General features: G+C 51.0%; 1 protein-coding gene across 4 annotated transcripts in view; it reads left to right on the forward strand.

Annotated features, from left to right (window-relative positions):
* The window catches only part of ZNF512B (zinc finger protein 512B), an 88,425-nt gene that overhangs the window by 20,353 nt on the left and 48,871 nt on the right, over nt 1-19,201 (forward strand). For 3 of the 4 annotated variants that reach the window (XR_016347054.1, XM_089769742.1, XM_089769741.1), the window contains exons 3-5: nt 9,918-9,997; nt 11,475-11,603; nt 18,912-19,084. Coding sequence is in view for 3 of the 4 variants with exons in the window: in XM_089769742.1 (XP_089625868.1) it covers nt 9,918-9,997; nt 11,475-11,603; nt 18,912-19,084 (382 nt within the window). In the remaining variant the exon portion in view is untranslated. The remainder of the gene's footprint in view (nt 1-9,917; nt 9,998-11,474; nt 11,604-18,911; nt 19,085-19,201) is intronic. The other variant, XM_089769743.1, reaches the window with a different exon arrangement.

Below are 19,201 nucleotides of genomic sequence, written 5' to 3' on the forward strand. Positions count from 1 at the left end.
AGCATCCATGTTACCGTTATTTTAAAATAAGCGTTGTTCCCTGAGGAAAGCAGGAGCACAAATTTCGAAATAACCTGCCCATTATTTCGAAGTAACGGGCTTGGTAGCGTGGACACGCCGCTTATTATTTCAAAATAAGGGGGGGTTATTTCGAAATAACTCCCTAGTGCAGGCCAGGGCTCGGGGAACTACCTAGAAAGATGGGGACAGGCTATTCCAATTGCTCTGGAGAATTCTGAACTGTCAGCGTGTTAGCAGGAGCGGCCCGTGAGCCTAGGCGAGCTAGGCAGCTGCCTAGGGTGCCGCTGGCCCGGGCGCCCGATGATGACGTCACGGCCATTGATGGCCATGCAGGCAGGGGTGCTGATTGTGCCACCCCGCCTAGGGCGCCAGCTGCTGCAGCCGGCCTCGGGCTGCTCCTGCGTGTTAGTGTAACCCACCCACCACACCTGTCCTGTGTAGTGGCACTTAGAAACCTTACAGTGAGAGAGAATGAGTCTGCTCTACGGCTTTAATTGAGAGCCTGCTGGCTTTTAGCTCAAGCGGTGGAGGCGCATGCACTAAGCTCCAGAAGTCGCAGGTTCGGTTCTGCCTCTCGGCGTTGCATTTAGGAGGGACAAAGTGGAAAAATGACAGATGTGTTTCAAAACGGACTGCCCCTTCTGAACAGGGAAGTTGCAGGGTTGCGAACTCTTGCTGTGCGTCTTGCCGTGTTGGGTGTTGGTCCGAAAGTCCCAGCTCCTGGAGTCCTGGGATTAGGTGAGACTCTGAACTTCACTTACAGTAAAGTTTCTAGCCCTTGCAGTTGCACAGAAAAGCTTGAAAATACGACCTGGGTGCCCCTCATCGTCTCAGCGTCCAGGAGGCAAAGAAAAACGTATCACCCACAAACTAGGAAAACTGAGAACTTCGGTGAGGAGTTTAAAAGCGAACCTGCAAACCTTACGCCAGAACTAATATGATTTCAAACCATGCACAATTCTGTTCACCTGCTAAACCAGGGCTAGTGATTGTTTTTGATGGGCAAGTGCATAGCATTCAGGGTTTTTTTGTTTTGTTTTGTTTTGTTTTTTTCATTCTGCTCAATGATCCTGGCAGGAGAAGGGCAAGCAAAGTTTCCATCTGCGTTGGTGTGTTTTCATGAGTTTTGTGAGGCTGTAAAGTTTGGGGCTGAATGGCAGAAAGAGCAGCAGATACACAGCTGTGAAGTAACCTGCTTTCATGGGCTCCTGTCTCCAGTGTCACGCCAGCTGGCTCCTGGTTGCTCAGACCACTAGAATGTATCATTCTGCCGTATTGACAGCTGTGAGTATGCTGCTAAAACAAGGACATTACCTTTCAGGGGAGTCAGGGTTGTGGCTTTGGATGGCAGAGGGCCTACCGTCCAGCAGTTATTTTATATTCCATAAGGGCTATAACTGTGCCACAGTCAGTGGAGTGATGGGTCTCTGGCTACCAAAACCGAGCAGAGCAGCCGCTACGATTTTAAGGAACTAGAAAATAAAATCCTAAACCGTCTTCTTTTCTAGATGCCTCTTTGCTCAGCATATTTAGAGTGTATAACAAAAAAATAAAAAACCCTTGAAAGTCAGCTTATTCAGGGAAAATGTTTTTTGTCGGTAGCCAAGTAGCCTTTCATGTAACTTCTTGTTTGTTTTTTCCCCTTTTTTTGGAGCAAATGTTACAACACAGAGCTATCTTCTAAATTAGAGCCAGATTGTGAGCCGGAATTGAATTCTTGGGCACTGCAGCATGCGACTTTGCAGATTTTGTTCTTGGGTTGTTCTTTGTTTGATTTTTCTGGTGGTGGTTTTTTTTTTGTAGATTGTTCCCCACATGGTGGCTTTGTTTCCTCTGCAGATGGAGCATTTACTAGCAAACAGTGGTGTGGCCAGGTCTCCCGGGCAGCTGGGTGGCCTAATGGTTAGGGCCCGGAGTTAGCTGGTGGCACGGGGTGTAGGCCCCTGCCTCTGAGGCCCCGGGCTTAGGAATTCCAGCCTCTTATCCGAGTCTGGTAAGTTTGGGGCATGGCGTGCCCCCTTGGCACCAGGGGGAGGGGTTGGAGGCTTACGTGCTTCTGTGGCTGATCCAGTAGACGGCTCTGGTTCAGGTCCTGCAGAGGGCAGAACCAGCTCCCGTCTCGTCTATGGTCAGCCCCTAACTGAGCCAGGTTCCTCTTTTATTCTCCCTCCAGCCCTGGCTAGTTGGGCAAAAAGGCTTTGGTTAGCCCCTGCTCTGCCAGGCCCTCCTCTCACTCCCTCACAAGTGGTCCCCACCCCTTTTAATTAAACCCTCCCCATCTAAACCTGAACCTTCATTTTTCTGCTGGCCTACTCCAGTTTTTGCCAAGGGACATCTCTTCCAATGCCTTTGGGTTTAATTCACTCTGTGCACCACTTAAGTTATAATTAAGCCCTCAAAGAAATGCTTACATCGGACAGACTTTGCCTTGGCCCTCTGGGTGGGGGGACGAGGGTTTCACTTCTTGGAGCAGGTGCACTTTCTTTCACGGCCATGTCACAATGGCGGCTCATAGTCATCCTATAATCAACCAGGACTCCGAGGTCCTTCTCCTCCTATTAGCTTGTACAAAGGATGAGATTCACACGCTCAGAACCTATTTGTGTTTGGCTTGGGATTGGTATCTGTCACTGTTCTTAGCTTACCAGCCGTGTGCCAAAAACTGTGCATGCAAATAGTTGTCCAGGCAAAGTTGTGCATGCACACAAGGAGGCCTTGTTTTGACAATTCGGTTCCGAAGTCTTAAGTTTTTACATCACGATTGCAGATATTTGCATAGTTACAGCTGCAAAGAAGGTCTAATTTAATTACAGAAAATGCTAAGGATTTGTTTCCACGATTCACGCTTGTTTGGCGGGACACCAGGGCCTGCGTTTTTCAAAAGTGGCACCCCATTTTGGATGTTTCCAGTTGAGGTGGCCAAATTTTTAAAAACCTGGAGGCTGGCTTTTCAGAAGTGCTGAGCACCTGCATTGGTGTATAAACATGTGCTGAGCAAAGGCCGCTAGGATCATATTAGCACCACTCTTACTGTATTTTTCTTAGCGCCCTGGCTGTTGGAGGCATGTTCTGAAATGAGAATTGCAGTTTTCATTTAAAGAGCAAAAGTTTGATCCGGCCTGCAGACTGCATCTGGCTTCTTTCTATTTAGATCCTGCGACCCATGCCACCGAATTCTAGGTGATGGCCCATGCAGCAGGATCCTATTTAACTGGCTCATGGTGGTGGTACTATCCTGGCAGGGGCCGGAGTCAAGAGCCCTTTAAATAGCCACAGCAACCCCGGACAGCTGCCAGGCAACACCATAGTGGCAAGGCTGGGAGTCCTTTGCTATGCTTTCAATTCAAAGCCTCCAGCCTTAGAGAACTCTTGAGAGTAGGCTAATCCCCAGGCTCCGCCCCTTCTGCCTCTAGCCCCACTCCTTCCCTTCCCAAGACCCCATACCAAAATTCATGGGCAGTTGGCAATGTAGTTGAAGGAAGGCAAAGCCTTCCCAAAATTGCCTACATAAATGACCACCTAAGGCTGGGGCCACTGCTGGGGAAGGCAGCCTGGCGTTCCCCGCCCGCCCCTGCGCGGCAGCCTGGCTTTCCCCGGTAACCAAGGAGAGCCGGGCCGGAGTTGCAGTATGGCAGCCACGGCGCTCAGTATGGCCTGGAAGATCGGGCTGGTAGTGGGCGTGGCCTCGGGCAGAAAGGGGTGGGGCCTCGGGCAGAAAGGGGTGGGGCCTCGGGCAGAAAGGGGTGGGGCTGGGGCTTCCCTTCCCCAGCTGGGCTTTCACCCGATGCCTATGCCTCCCTCCGGAAATTATAGCCCACTCTTTCCCTAATTCAGCCAGCCTGTTCTGTAACGAAGCAAAGGAAACTCAACCATGGCTTGAGAGTGCGTCTGGCTGCTTTTCTGATCCCTTGCCAGTAAGTAAATACGTCAGCTGAATCCCAAAAACCTCTGTTTGCAAAATAAACAGCACTGTCCGCAGATGGGAAGGATGTCAGCAAACCTGTCGCCTTTGCAGTCTGCTTTCGACAAGGCTCGACTTTCGCAGGGCCAGGCCTCTTCATCCGAAGAGGGTGTTTCTGACCTGTCTGGTGTGAAGGAGCCCAGCATCTCCCGAGGTGGATGGGGAGGAGAAGGAAACTGCCTCCCTCCTCTTGCAAGGAACTCGAATCTGAGCTGTTAACTGAGGCGGTAGGCCAGAACAACACAGGGGCAATCTTTTCCTCTGCCTGTTTTGTGTGGAATTTAAATATGTAATTGCCTCTTCCATGGGTGACGGGTGAAGGCCCCGCTGGGGAAGGCAAGCTCTACCCCCACCCCTTCCACTCGAGGCCCCACACCTGGAGCCAAGCCCCGCCTACTTCCAGCCTGAACCTTCCAGGCCATCTGGAGGGCTGGGGTTGCCATGCAGCAGCCTCGGCCCCGGCCCTTCCTGATGGGAAGAGCATCTAGGCAATTTGGAAAGGCTGTGCCTTCTCTTACCTACGTTATTGGTTGCCCATGGCCCCATTCATGGGGAGTGGAATAGACCCCTGAAAAATCTTTGCACCAAAAACCCACCTGGGACATTGACTATCTGTAGTGGAAGAGGAAGAGTGAAGTTCCATGTTGCTTTGGTGATGCTGATTATCTGGTTTCTCTGGTACTCGGATCCTGTCTTATCCTAGAGTAGCTCCATAGATTTCAGTGCAAAACTGGAGTATTGCTGAGTAGGCCTCCTGGCTGTTGGCTGGAGACCGCAATGTTATGATGTAAGCATTCATCTAACGCCCCGCACTGGGATTTGTAAGTGCTAGTTGCCATCCCTTGACTGTTCAGAGGGGTTCTCTGCTGGCTCTGGTAGGCTCATGACAATAATGAAAACTGAGCAGGGTTAGACCAAACTGGGGCTTTATCTCTGCTTTTGTTTCCAAGGAGGGTTCTGTGAAATTAGACAGGATAGTGTCTGTCCGGCTTGAAATGAGAGAGAGGCCATGTCTTTGCTCGCCACACCGGAGATCAATCTTCTGGCGTTTGATTTAGTGGGTCTAGGTAAGACCCGCTAAATCGAACACCAAGGGTGGCCTCGGTCGGAGCTGGTACTCTTAGCAGTCATGAGGAGTAAGGGACGCTGACAGGAGTGTTTGCTTCTGTCAGCCTCCCTCTAAGTAGACAGCACCAAGTTCGGTTTAAGGTAAGCCAGTTACGTATGTTACGTAGCTGAAGTTGTGAACCTTAACCCAACCTTTTAGGTCTAGTGTAGACCTGGCTAAAGTTACAAGGAGACACTGGTGCAAGAGTTGACAGAACCTAGGTCACTGAATACCAATGGAGCTCAACTTAGTGGATGTTCAGTGGATTAGCCTTGCTGACTTAGAGTATATTTAAGGTTCCATTATGTTGGCTGTAATGCAGGATGCTAGTGGAAGTCTTATGAAAATACAGCCCTGTGGGACCTCAGCTTGGCAGATGGACTCTGCAAACCAGAGTCATTTGAGTAGGTACCTTGCTGCTTTGATGGATTCAGCAAGTTTGATAGCCCAAAAACTGATAATCCAAGCTCACACAGAGTGAGGATTAGAACTAGGTAACATTTTTCAGACAAATAGTTGATTTGATTTTTTAAAATGCTGTTTCACACGGACCAAAACTATTCCTGAATTTGGGTTGAATTTGGTGAATAGTTTTGGCTGGGGAAAATGCCTTTTTTCATGTTGTCACTGCCCCTCTTGTGCTTTATGAATATGTATAACTTGAAGCTGTATTATGCAAAATGCATCATGGAACATATCAATTTTAAAGTTACAATCTGCTGAATCTGTGTAATCTATTTTTGTGTATGTATCATTCTTGTATGTGCAGTTAGACATATGAAGTGTGACTCTGGCTTTAAATGTGCTAATGAGGGCTATGAGTGATACTTTAGGAACTTAATGACTCAGTACTCAAGCCAACGACCTGTTGATTTTTTCTGTAAGCCTGAACAGTGGTGGTTCCTAGAAAGTCATGTGACCATGCTGCCTGGTACTGGAGTCCATCTTGAATCTAACACTTTTCCATGGGGATGGGTAGTCTAAACTACTGTTTCTCAACCTTTTTTTTATAAAGTACCCCTTTTTCAAAAAAAAGTATAAATACCCCTAGTACCTAGTTTTCAGACACACAATTTTTTTCTACCATTGCTACACATTTGTTTAAACAACTTAATCATAGCCGGGTGGGCAATGACATTTTTGGGTGTAAAAAGTGTAAAAATAATAAAGTGCTACAAAACTTAAAACAAAAATTTAGTTTTCTCCACATTTCAGTACTGTTGACGTACCCCCCCAGACTTCTCTCAAGTACCCCTAAGGGTACTCGTACCACTGGTTGAGAAACACTGGTCTAAACAAAGGGTTCCCACTCTTGGGGAAAGTCTATTTAAGGGATGGAAAGTAATCAGGACTTTGTCTTCAGCTGGCCTTTGAAACTGCCTCACCCACCGTAAGAGGATACAGGTGAAGAAACTTGGCAACAAAAAACTCGAAAGAACTCTGAAAAAAGCTGTAGACTCAGGCCAGAATAACTGTGTAGGGTAAGAATTTGCACATGACGGCTACGTCTACACTGGCACCCTTTTCCGGAAATGCTTAAAACGGAACAGTTTTCCGTTATACGTATTTCCGGAAAAAGTGCGTGTACATTGGCAGGATGCTTTTCTGGAAAAGAACTTTTTCCGGAAAAGCATCCGTGGCCAATGTAGATGCGCTTTTCCAGAAAAAAGCCCCGATCGTAATTTTTGCGATCGGGGCTTTTTTGCGGAAAAGACTACTGTGCTGTCTACACTGGCCCTTTTCCGGAACAGTTTTTCCGGAAAAGGACTTTTGTCCGAATGGGAGCAGCATAGTTTTTCCGGAATAACACTGACAATTTTACAGTAGATCGTCATTGCTTTTCCAGAAAAGCAAGCGGCCAGTGTAGACAGCTGGCAAGTTTCTTAATAGATTAGATTTAGCTGATTTTTTTGTTTGTTTATTTTACCTTTTCAACTTATTTTGATCTGACTATTTTCACTTGCAACCACATACATCCTACTTTTTATACTTAATGAAAACACTTTTGTTTATTATCAAGCCCATTGTAAATAATTGTTACTTGGAGCGGAGCAATCATTGTGCATAATGATAAAGTGGGTGGACCTAATGAGCTTTCTCTGTGTTAAACTTTTAGGGTACATCTACACAGCAACATTATTTTGAAATAACTAGCGTTATTTCGAAGTAACTTAGTCCGTGTCTACACACCAGGCAGTTATTTTGAAATAATGTACGAGGAGTAAGGGAAGTCGGCAGAAGAGTGCCCTGTTTCAAAATAAGTGCTGTGTAGCCGCTCCCCATTTCGAAATAAGCTATTTCAAAATAAGCTGCGCAGTTGACATAGCTCAATTTGCATAGCTTTTTTTGAGTTTAGCCCTGCTGGGTAGACGCACCCTTAGGCTGTGTCTACATTGGCCCCTATTCCGTATAAGGGATGCAAATGTAGCACTTTGGAATAGGCAAATCCGTGGGGGATTTAAATATCCCCCGCGGCATTTGCATTAACATGGCTGCCGCTTTTTTCCGGCTTGTGGATAAGCTGGAGAAAAGCGCCAGTCTGGACGCGATCCTCCGGAAAATAAGCTCTTTTCCGGAGGATCTCTTATTCCTACTTTCAATAAGAGATCCTCCGGAAAAGAGCTTATTTTCCGGAGGATCGCGTCCAGACTGGCGCTTTTCTCCGGCTTATCTACAAGCCGGAAAAAAGCGGCAGCCATGTTAATGCAAATGCCGCGGGGGATATTTAAATCCCCCGCGGATTTGCCTATTCCAAAGTGCTACATTTGCATCCCTTATACGGAATAGGGGCCAATGTAGACACAGCCTTAGAGTAAAATGGATTTATTTGGGGTTTTGATCCCTTTTGGGGGTTGATTTCCTGCGTGCTGAGCCCTTGTAGCCCTCCCAGATCTGAGCTACTGTAGAGTCTATGTTGCTGTGCTGGGGAGGGGCTGTAACCCCACCTCTGATTTCTGTGATCCAACCCGTCACAAATGTTTCAACATTTCATTGGACTATTTTCAAAAGGACAAAGTCAGCTTTTCCTCCCAGAACGGCGTTTCATTTAGAAACGGAGCTGGATTTGTTTTTAAAAAACGAAAACAGGGGAACTAAAAGTGACAGCCTTACTAAAAAAAAAATCGGGGGGGGGGGGGATTGTTTTGGGTTAACAGAACCAAACCCTCCATTATTCATTCAGCTCCAGTGCAATCCTTCCCTGGACAGTGGAGCCAGAACACAAGCTAGACATCACAAAAGTACCATAGAGACCTGTGTGGGGTGTCTGGTGGAACGCTGCGCGGGCCTGCACCCAGGCAGGGCCTATGAAACACACCCATATGCCCCTCCTTAGGGAAGTGGCGCTGAAAGGGGGGAGGCTGGCCACAGAAAGTGGGGTGTTTCCCCAGGAACAGACACAGCTAGTGAACTCCTACAACAAGGAGAGCTCAGCCTGAGGCAGTTGCTAGTCTTTTCTTGCCAGCCTCCCCTCCATCATTGGAGGCAGACTCCTGCTACTTGCTGGACGTGAGCGAAAGCTTCTACTCAGGGACCCGCCGTGGCTCCTGGGAAGCTAGAGGCGAGGTCACTGTAAATAGGGCTCTGAAAAGATCCCATGAGTGAGCTGAACTCCTGCCAGGAACAGCAGGGGTGGCTGTCGTGTGGTTCGAGCAATGGCCCAAGTGTGGGGAGAACCCAGGGGCACGAGGCTCAAAACTGCTACGGCTTGAGCGTAGGCCGAGGGTCAGCCAGGCCAAGGCCCTCGCAGGGCACGTTGGCCCCTCGGCACAGGGGTGAACTCCCACAAGCCACTTCACAAAGATGGATGAAGACCTCTCATTAGGCCCCACCCTTTTTCTCCACCATCTCTTCTTCCTTCCTGGCTCCCCTCCAGTCGCTGCAGCCCCTCACGACCAGCTCCATGGCCATAAGTCCTCAATCTCCTCCAACCATGCCATCGACGCCTAGCTCTCGGCCGCAACGCTTCCATTTTAAGCACATCCGCCATGGGCCCATGGCTGCCCGTTGCTAGGAGACCATTGTGGCGGGATCTTTGCTCATGGTTGTCTTCACTGGGCATCAGGGTTTGTTTCCTTTTTCCAGCCCACGCCTGTTTGTTGTTGAAGACAAAGAGAAAAGGATGAGTTGGGCCTGGATTTCTGGAGCGCCCGGCTTTGGCCGCGTTCTGCTCCTGCGGAAGCCGATGGGTTAAACAGAGGGGTAGGGAATCTGTGGCCGGAGGACCAGATGTGGCCCCAGCTTGCCTGGATCTGGCCCCTGAGGCATGGGGCTTCCTCCCCAGCATCAGGGAACCAGAGCCCCCCAACCTGATCCTGCACCCTCCCTCCCACATCCCGCACCCCAAGCCTGCTTCCCGGCAGCCCTCTCCCATGCACTGAACCCTCATTTTTGCCCCCACCCCAGAGGGTAGCGGGACCCACAAAATCTACTAGCCCAGAGGCAATGTCAGTGAGGGTTATTTGGCTTTTTTTTTTCTTTTTCTCATTTTTGTGCGGCCTCCCCCACTGATTTTCTGTGCGTCAGTGGCCCCTGACCTAAATAAGGTTCCTCACCTCTGGGTTAAATCGGAGCAGATCTAGCCCAGCTAAGCATTTTGAAGTTCCCTGGGGATTGGCTGCTGGCCTGCTCAGAGTTTGACTCTAACCCTGCTGAATTGTGGTGGCAAGAATTTGGGACAGTCACGGCACAGGGTGGGAGGAGGTTTGGGAGAGGCTGGGCTATCCCTGCCGGATAATAGGCAGGAGGACTGCAGTGCAAGGTCAGAAATCAAGGTTTCCGAGTGCTAGCTGGAGAGCTGCAGGCCTTATGTTCTGTGTTTGTTTGCAGGAAACGCAACCAGCGACAAAGCAGAAGGCAAGAAGAAAGGGCGGCCCAAGGCGGAAAACCAGGTGCTGAAAGACATTCCTGTAAGAATCCAAATCCATCTGTGCCTTGACTTCTCCCCGTCTCTCTCTGCAATTCTCTCCTTCCTCATGCCGCTCAGCTCCTCTGCTAAGGAGCTAGTAAAAAAACCCAACCCCCCGTGCTCTGAGATGGGGTAGGCCCCGGTGGGTGTTAATTCCGTTAATTTGATGGAATTTGAGGGCACTGCTGTACCAGCTGGTGGAAGTCTGCCGGAGATACAGGGAGCTACCACAACCAGCTGCATCCCAAACAGCACTCCCTTCTAATGGCTGCTTTGCTGCCTGGGTTAGCACCAGGCCAAGTCCTTCCAGCAACCCGCCGAGCTAGGTGGGAAGTCGCTAACGCGCGTTGACCATGGACAGTGCCCGGTGAGTCCAAGTGCCCTTTGGGCTCAGCACCCCTCTGGAGCAAGTCCCCAGGATGCTGACTTCAAAAACGCCTGTGTCTGTGCGTGCAATTGCCTGGGCAAAAGGGATATAGACGCACACAGAGGTCAGCCCTCAAGCTGCCCTCATGGAAGTGGTTTTGCTCAGGCTCGACCTGCTGTTGCTTGTGCTAATGAAGCTGGGACTGCATGCACGTCTGGGAGGCAAAGCGTGATGCGCTTAGGAGAGCGCCATGGGCTATTGGATGATTGGGCTGTGGATTGGGTATGGGCATTATGTATAAAGTATGGCTAACTGGCATGATCCATCATGAAGTTTCTTCACTCGAGCGGCCAATGGGGACAGGCCTTGGTTGGATGGGGCTGGAATTGTCCATTGGCATAACATGAAAAATAAATGTAGCCCAGACTCCCAGACGTGATGGGCGGGTTGAGACCCCTGCTTTTCAGCGGGCAGGTACTCTGCGCTTTCTCTGTGGCTTCTGCGTGGTGCCTCCAGCTGGACGCTCAGCCTCACAAGTCACTTTTACGTGTCAAGCTAGTGTTTTCCATGAGGTGGATGAGAGATGTGGTTTATTCACCGTGGGTGTGTCGGGGCGGGTTTAATTATCGGACGGCACCTAGGAAGGTGGGAGTTCTTCCCTGGGGAATTGTACTGTTGAACTTCAGCTTTCTGGCCTGGATGGTACATGGAGCAGCCTGTGCAATATGGGGTAGTTAAATCACGGCGGTGACTTTTGTTATGATTGATGGGGCTGAGTTAGCGTGCATGTTAGTCACCAGGGAACCCCAGTGTGAGCGGGGCTGATTCCCTCGTGCGGGTGCAGTTTGGGACTGCAGGATGGCTTCCCTGTGAAAGCAGGTGCACCCGTCTGAGGAGGTGTGCCCGACGGAGGGTAGAAAGCATGTTGTGACAGAGCTAGTTGCGAGCGTCGGCTCCTGTAGTTCATTTTGCAGGCGCACGCATGTTGACTCCACTCTGAGACTGCAAACGTTGTCCCGGCCCTTCTGAAATCCTTGCCCCAGTGCGTCGCGTTCGCGGGCTGCGGGAAGGTGTTTGTTCAGCCGCCTGCCACCGTGTCTCCCTTTCTCAGCTTCCCCTGATGAACCGGTGGAAAGATGAATTCAAGGCCCACTCCAGGGTGAAGTGCCCCAACTCAGGCTGCTGGCTGGAGTTCCCCAGTATTTATGGCCTGAAGTACCATTTTCAGCGCTGCCGAGGGGTAAGGAGAACTGCGGGTTGTGGTTCGTTGCGGTGGTCGGGTCGTGTGTGTGTCGAATGGTCGGGGCGCCCCTTCGCTCCCTGCGTATGGAGGATTTCTCAGCACGAGAGCTAAACCGCCTGGCTCTTCCTGGGTACTGCAGGCACCTTCCCACTGAGTCAGTGTCTTATCCGCATCATTTCTATCACCGCCCCCTCGTGGGCAGTGCCATCCTGACATCGGGCCGCTGGCTGCAAGGGTGTGGAGCTGCCCTGCCGGCCCCATCTCTCAATACTTCTGTGGACCTACTGCACCTCTCCCCTCCCCCCGCCAACACAGGCTCCCTCAGCTCTGGCAATGGATTTCCCCCAGTTGCTTTCCATGTGGTGACATGACGTCCCATATGCTGGTGCTTTCATGCCCACTAGCGATGATAATGGTTAACCGGTTAATTGGCTAACTGGTAGGGGCTGGAGCATCGTCCCTGTCCGCCCTGGGCAGGGGGCTGCTCTATCCCTGCAGGGCCCACCATAGGTAGGGGCTGCTCCCCCCACAGGTTACATGTTGGCTCCCTGGGAGTAAGGCTGACAGGGGCTGCCAGCCCCGCTCCCAGGGAGCTGGCTACAGAGCCCGCTGCAAAGCCTCCTCCCCAGGCGCTTATTTCAGTTTCATGCTGCAGAGCCCGCAGTGCGTGGAACCATGTCGCCGCCAGGATCGTTAGCGGTGACGCGGTTCCATTTTGAAACGCCTCTTCCCCTCCCTACTGCCCGCCAGCGCTGAGGTACAGGACAGCAGCAGCAATCAGCTCTCCCCTCCCCCGCACCGCACTCGCTTCACTTCATTCTGCTTCCCCACGGCTCCCACTGCTGCAGGGAATGGGGAGGGGAAGTGGGGAGGGACTGAGCGTTGCTGCCTCCCCGCCCGGAAATTCCCAAAGCCTTGTCTTCAGGGGACAGGGTGCCATGGGAGGGAGAAAGTGGTAACGGGAAGGGGCGGGGCTTGGGGGACGGGAACAGAAAGCCCCTCCCCCCGATGGATTCCTGAGCTAGGTTGCACAATTGCTCCGGCCGAGAGTTTGAGACCCCTGGTTTATAGTTTAGTTTAGTGGCTTTCAGCAGCCCCACTATGTGAATTGTTCCAGCACCTCTGCCCTTGCATCGTCACTAGAAAAAACCCTCCCATTCTGGCAAGGTTAGCACATGTTGGCTAAGCCTGATCCACACTCAACCCCTTTCCCTTCCTCCCTTGCGCCTCACAATATTGACTCCTTTGAATATTCCTGGAGAATCAATGGAGAGGTCACAAAATGCCTAGTGGGGTTCGTGTCCATCATAGACATGCAGAACTGGATGGGACCTTAGCTGTTTATCTACTCCAGTCCCCTGCGCTCAAGGCAGGCAGTGACATGACCATCCAGCATTGACAGTCGAAACAGGCTGGAGCTTTTAAACAATTACAAAAAGCAAAACGTCCCAGTGGAACCACCGGGTGAGCTTGGGGGAGGGAGGGGAGATATCAACACCCACTTCTACTTCGTTCAAGCGACTAAGCTGTTTAAAAAGGAAACACAAACTCCATTTAATTTGGCTCTTCCTTATCCTTAGGAAGGTGCTAATTTTGTCTGCAGTTGTCTTTTTGTGCAGGCTGTCTGTGTGCGACTCTCCGGGACACCCCATACGGTTGTGCCTGTACAGAACTCCAGGTTGAGTTACCATATTGCAAAAGGAAATGGCTCACCCGGCTTATGCGACCTCCCCCCTAAAAAGAAAATCAGGTTACCCACAGGCACCCCAGGAGGGAGGGGGGACAGAGGGCAAAGTGAATGTGCTTTTGGGGCAGTGTGTGAGAGGGAATCTCCTGAGTATGGATAGCACCTGTGCGATATGAAGGTGGTTCCTTGCAGATGATAGATGGGGGGTTATTAGTTGTTTATCATAGAATCATAGAACCATAGAACCGGAAGAGACCTCAGAAGTCCAGCCCCCTGCTCTAGGCAGGACCAATCCCAACTAAATCAATCCGTCCAGGGCTTTGTCAAGCCAAGACTTAAACACCTCTAGGGATGGAGACTCCACCACTTCCCTAGGTAACCCATTCCAGTGCTTCACCACCCTCCTAGTGAAATAGTTTTTCCTACTATCCAACCTGGACCTCTCCCACCACAACTTGAGCCCATTGTTCCTTGTTCTGCCATCTGTCACTACTGAGAACATCCTCTCTCCATCCTCTTTGGAACCCCCCTTCAGGAAGTTGAAGGCTGCTATCAAATCCCCCCTCACTCTTCGCTTCTGCAAACTAAACAGACCCAAGTCCCTCTGCCTCTCCTCATAGGTCATATGCTCCAGCCCCCTAATCATTTTGGTTGCCCTCCGCTGGACCCTCTCCAATGTGTCCACATCCTTTTTGTAGTGGGGGGCCCAGAACTGGACACAAACCTCCAGATGTGGCCTCACCAAAGCCAAATAAAGGGGAATAATGACATCTCTGGATCAGTATGTGACAGTAGAACTCCGTTTGTTCCAGGCACTTTGCAAACAAGGAGGCAAATTCCCCTGCCCTGGGCAGCCTCACCACCTGAAAAAGGCTAGAGGAAGAAACATGGTTGTGTCTTTTCCTTTGTTAATTATTCAAACCCCACCTTTGCCAGAGTGTTCCTCCCCTCCCCGCATTTTTTTCTAAGCACTTGGGATTGTGCGGAATTTGTGGGCTGGCCCCAAACAGGCTAATTTATTGAGATTCAAAGGCAGCAAAAACTGAGCCGTGATGTCTCTGCAGAAAAAAAGGGACGGAGACTCTCTTATTGCCTTAATTTTACAAATTAAGTGTAAAAAAAAAAAGTGTAAAAATCATATATATAGTAGCCTAGTGTCTGTGCGTCTGTAATGCTGATGTACATGGCCATGCTCCCTGGCCGTGTACGTCAGCGCCCCGCCCCCCTTCCCCTCGCTCCGTGGTGGCAAGCGGCTGCAGGGCCCCCTGGACGCCCCCCGCCCACCAGCACGGCTTCCCTCTCCCCTTTCTCCACCCCCCATCCTCCCCTCTAGGCCCACAGCCCCCAATCTCCCCCAGGCTCTGCTTTCCACCCCGCTTCCAGCCAGCCCCGCCCCCTTCCCCTCCCTGCGTGGTGCTCTAGAGGTGATTCCAGCAATTACAGACCGGTAAGTCTAACGTCAGTACCGGGCACATTAGTTGAAATAATAGTAAAGAATAAAATTGTCAGACACATAGAAGAACATAATTTTTTAGGCAAAAGTCAACATGGTTTCTGTAAAGGGAAATCATGTCTTACTAATCGATTAGAGTTCTTTGAAAGGGTCAACAAACGTGGAGATGGGGGATCCAGTAGATATAGTGTACTTAGGTTTCCAGAAAGCCTTTGATAAGGTCCCTCACCAAAGGCTCTTAGGTAAATTAAGTTGTCATGGGATAAGAGGGAAGATCCTTTCATGGACTGAGAACTGGTTAAAATAGAGGAAACAAAGGGTAAGGTAAATTTTCAGAATGGAGAGGGGATAACTAGTGGTATTCCCCAAGGGTCAGTCCTAGGACCAATCCTATTTAACTTATTCATAAATGATCTGGAGAACGGGGTAAACAGGGAGGTGGTTTGCAGATGATACTAAACTGCTCAAGGTAGTTAAGACCAAAGCAGACTGTGAAGAACTTCAAAAAGATCTCACCAAACTAAGTGATAGGGCAACAAAATGGCAAATGAAATTTAATGTGGATAAATGTAAAGTAATGCACATTGGAAAAAATAACCCCAACTATATATATAATATGATGGGGGCTAATTTAGCTACAACTAATCAGGAAAGAGATCTTGGAGCCATCATGGATAGTTCTCTGAAGACGTCCACGCAGTGTGCAGCAGCAGTCAAAAAAGCGAACAGAATGTTAGGGATAATTTAAAAAGGGATAGAAAATAAGATGGAGAATATCTTATTGCCCTTATATAAATCCATGGTACACCCACATCTGGAATACTGCATGTGGTCTCCTCATCTCAAAAAAGATATACTGGCATTAGAAAAGGTTCAGAGAAGGGCAACTAAAATGATTAGGGGTTTGGAATGGGTCCCATATGAAGAGAGGCTAAAGCAACGGGGACTTTCAGTTTAGAAAAGAGGAGACTGAGGGGGGATATGATAGAGGTCTATAAGATAATGAGTGGTGTGGAGAAAGTGAATAAGGAAAAGTTATTTACTTGGTCCCATAATATAAGAATTAGGGGCCACCAAATGAAACCAGTGGGCAACAGGTTTAAAACAAATAAAAGGAAATTCTTCTTCATACAGCGCATAGTCAATCTGTGGAACTCCTTGCCTGAGGAGGTTGTGAAGAGTTGGACTATAACAGGGTTTAAAAGAGAACTAAATAAATTCCTGGAGGTTATGTCCATTAATGGCTATTAGCCAGAATTGATAAGGAATGGTGTCCCTAGCCTCTGTTTGTCAGAGGGTGGAGACGGATAGCAGGAGAGAGATCGTTTGATCATTACCTGTTCGATTCACTCCCTCTGGGGCACCTGGCGCTGGCCACTGTCGGCAGACAGGGTACTGGGCTGGATGGACCTTTGGTCTGACCCAGTCTGGCTGTTCTTATGTTCGTATGCCTTTGTATAAATTCATGGTACACCCGCATCTTGAATACTCTGTACAGGTGTGGTCGCTTCATCTCCAAAAAGATATCTTGGCATTGGAGAAGAGTCAGGAAAAGGCAACAAAAATGATGAGGGGTTTGGAACGGGTCTCATATGAAGAGAGATTAAAAAGACTTGTGACTTTTCAGCTTAGAAAAGAGGAGTTTAAGGGGGGATAGGATAGAGGTCTATAAAATCATGACAGGTCTGGAGAAAGTGAATAAGGAAAAGTTATTGTCCCATAACATAAGAAGTAGGGCTCACCAAATGAAATTAATAGGCAGCAGGTTTAAAACAACCAAAAAGAAGTTTTTCTTCATGCAGCGCACAGTCGATCTGTGGAACTCCTCGCCAGAGGCTGTTGTGAAGGTCAGGACTTTAACAGGATTCAAAAAAGAACTACCGGATAGGTCCATCAATGGCTTTTAACCAGGATGGGCAGGGATGGTGTCCCTAGCCTCTGCTTGTCAGGGGCTGGGAATGGGTCACAGGGGAGGGATCACTCAATGATTTTCTGCTGTGTTCTCTCCCTCTGGGGCACCTGGCACTGGCCACTGTGGGCAGACAGGACACTGGGCTTGATGGCCCTTTGGGCTGACCCAGTCGGGCTGCTTTTATGTTCTTTCTGTAGTCAGCCATCTCCCCTTACTTTTCTGCCCCCCTTCTATGGCCCTGTGGGTTGCTAGGCAGTTGCTGTTTATTTCAGTCTCTAATAGCTGCTGGTCTGTCGTTCATTAAGAGGTGGCGTGGGCCGTACGTGGGGGGGTAGGTTTGTTTTTCCTGCCACGGCGTGGGTAGCTCCAAAGACGTGCCGAGAGCTTTTTGAAGTAGGGGATACACACTCCCTGAAATGGGGTTGTTGAATGTATTGGCCCCTCCAGCTCTCTTCAGGTCAGATTGTGCGAGTGGAGGAATTTTGCGTGATCATGTGCAAGGCTTCGGATAAGTGCCCGTCGGCAGGGAACTTAGCCCCAGTGACTGGACCGTGTGCTGGGGCCGTGTGAGGGAAGGCAGCCGCTCTGTGGCCGGTATTCCTGCCCGAGGGCTCCAGAAACTCCTTAGGCCGCTGCACTGCTGGCCTGTGGATCTGGGGTGCTGTGCATTCGCGCCTGAGCCCTCAGTGCATCTCTGCTGGGGCACAAGGAGCCCTGGCGTGCTGCCTTCCCCCACCTGTGCCCAGGGGCTGCGTTGGTTCTGCTCAACCTGAGGCCCTCTGTGGCTCATGGAGGTGGGAGATGGGATGCAGGGGCCAGGCCGGAGCCCTCTGCTGCCCTGTGACTGTCCGACTGAGGAATCGGGAGGCAGTGCCCTGGGTCCTGACTGCTCTGGACTAGGACGGACCTTTGTGTATAAAGAGGCAGATCTAAGTCTGCGTGTCTTGGCACTGCCTGGTGGATCTGGGGGGTGAAATCCTGCCTCTGCTGGGATCACTGGGAGTTTTGTCAGTGCTTTCAACAGGGCCTGGGGGGTTCGCCCCACAGTCTCTTTAATGGAAACTCCAACCCCTCCTATCCTGCAGGCCGGATTCATGCTGCATCCGCTGACATGCCCCTTGTCCGCCTAGGTCTCGCAGTGCAGAGGGGCAGCCAGGACTGCTGACAGCTTCCGCGGGCTCCAGGGCAAAGGGGAGGGGGGCAGTTCTGTACCCCTGCAAGGGGTGGGGCCTCAGGTGGAAGGGGTGGGGCCAGAGGCAGCCAGCTCTCCGCGCTCGGAGGCTGCGGCACCCCTCCCCCAGCCTTCAGAGCTGCCCAGAGCACACGGTGCAGGGCTCCGGTGGCGATTTAAAAGGCCCGGGGTGCCTGTTGTCGTAGTAACAGCAACGGTAGCCAGGAGCCCCAAGCTGCTTTGACTAGACAGGCCCTAGGGCAGTTGCCCCTTGACAGCTCTGTGTCATCCCAGAGCTGTGGGCAGCTCTGTCCTTAGCCCAGGCAAATCCTTCCTCGGGCAGCCCTGCCCCTCGTCCTCTGGATTCCCATCGCCCCGGGAAGGACTGACTGAGAACTTCAGGCTTTTCCCTCGGAAAACCATCCACGCCCCACATCTCCTGGTCCCCATCCCAACGCCAAAGCAAGGCTGAGCGCGCCGGCTCCTCGGCAGGGCTTTGCCTAAATAGTCCATCGACGGGGAGCCCGGATTGCATGTACCGAGGGAGGGAAAACCGAACGGGGAAGGAAATCACCCAGCAGGATTCGCCTCCCCTTCAAAGCTGCAACTCAAAATAAGCTCCTCCCCCATCCCCCGCCCCTCAAAAAGCTGCCCTCTGGATTGGGCGCAGAACCCCAGCTGTGCAGTAGCCCGTGCATGGGCAGATGCCGGATCTGTGCTTGCAGCAGTCGGCTCTCGGTCGCGCCGTTCTTAAATGAAAGGCGTGGTTCCGTTTTCCTCCCCACGCTGGATCGGCTCGATTTCCCTTTGGACGCACCGGGGGAGGGGCCGCTCAGCTGAAAATGCCGGCTGGAATTTCCTAATAAGCCTTCAGTTCCCATTGAAAATCCACGGGGAGCAACCTGCCGCCCTTCTGCGCTTTAGAAAAGCGCCGCTGCCGTGGCGTGTGGCTGGTGGCGTTCGCACGTGGAGAGGGATCTTTCTCCTGACCAGTCTTGGCCATGCGGATTCGCAGGCAGGACCCTGCACGTGCAGGGGAAGAGCAGGTCTTTTCCCCCTCCCATGTCTCTGCTCTCTTGCAGGGGGCCATCTCGGAGAAGCTGACTTACCCTTGCCCCTACTGCGAAGCGGCCTTCACATCCAAAACCCAACTGGAAAAGCACCGGCTCTGGAACCACTTGGACAGGCCGCTGCCCACCAGCAAAGCAGAAAACAAAGGGCAGAAACGCATTGGCAAGGCCAGCGGCAAGAAAAGGTACCAGCAGCGCGTGGTTTCGCTGCTCGCCAGCGGGCCGGGGAAGGCCGGGAAGAAAGGAGGGGACCCCCCCCCCAATTCCCTTCCCAGCGGCCACTCTTGGGCCGCCCTTGTAGG

The sequence above is a fragment of the Pelodiscus sinensis genome, chromosome 17 (assembly GCF_052426305.1).
Source record: "Pelodiscus sinensis isolate ZL-2025 chromosome 17, ASM5242630v1, whole genome shotgun sequence".
Classification (NCBI taxonomy): Eukaryota; Metazoa; Chordata; order Testudines; family Trionychidae; genus Pelodiscus; species Pelodiscus sinensis.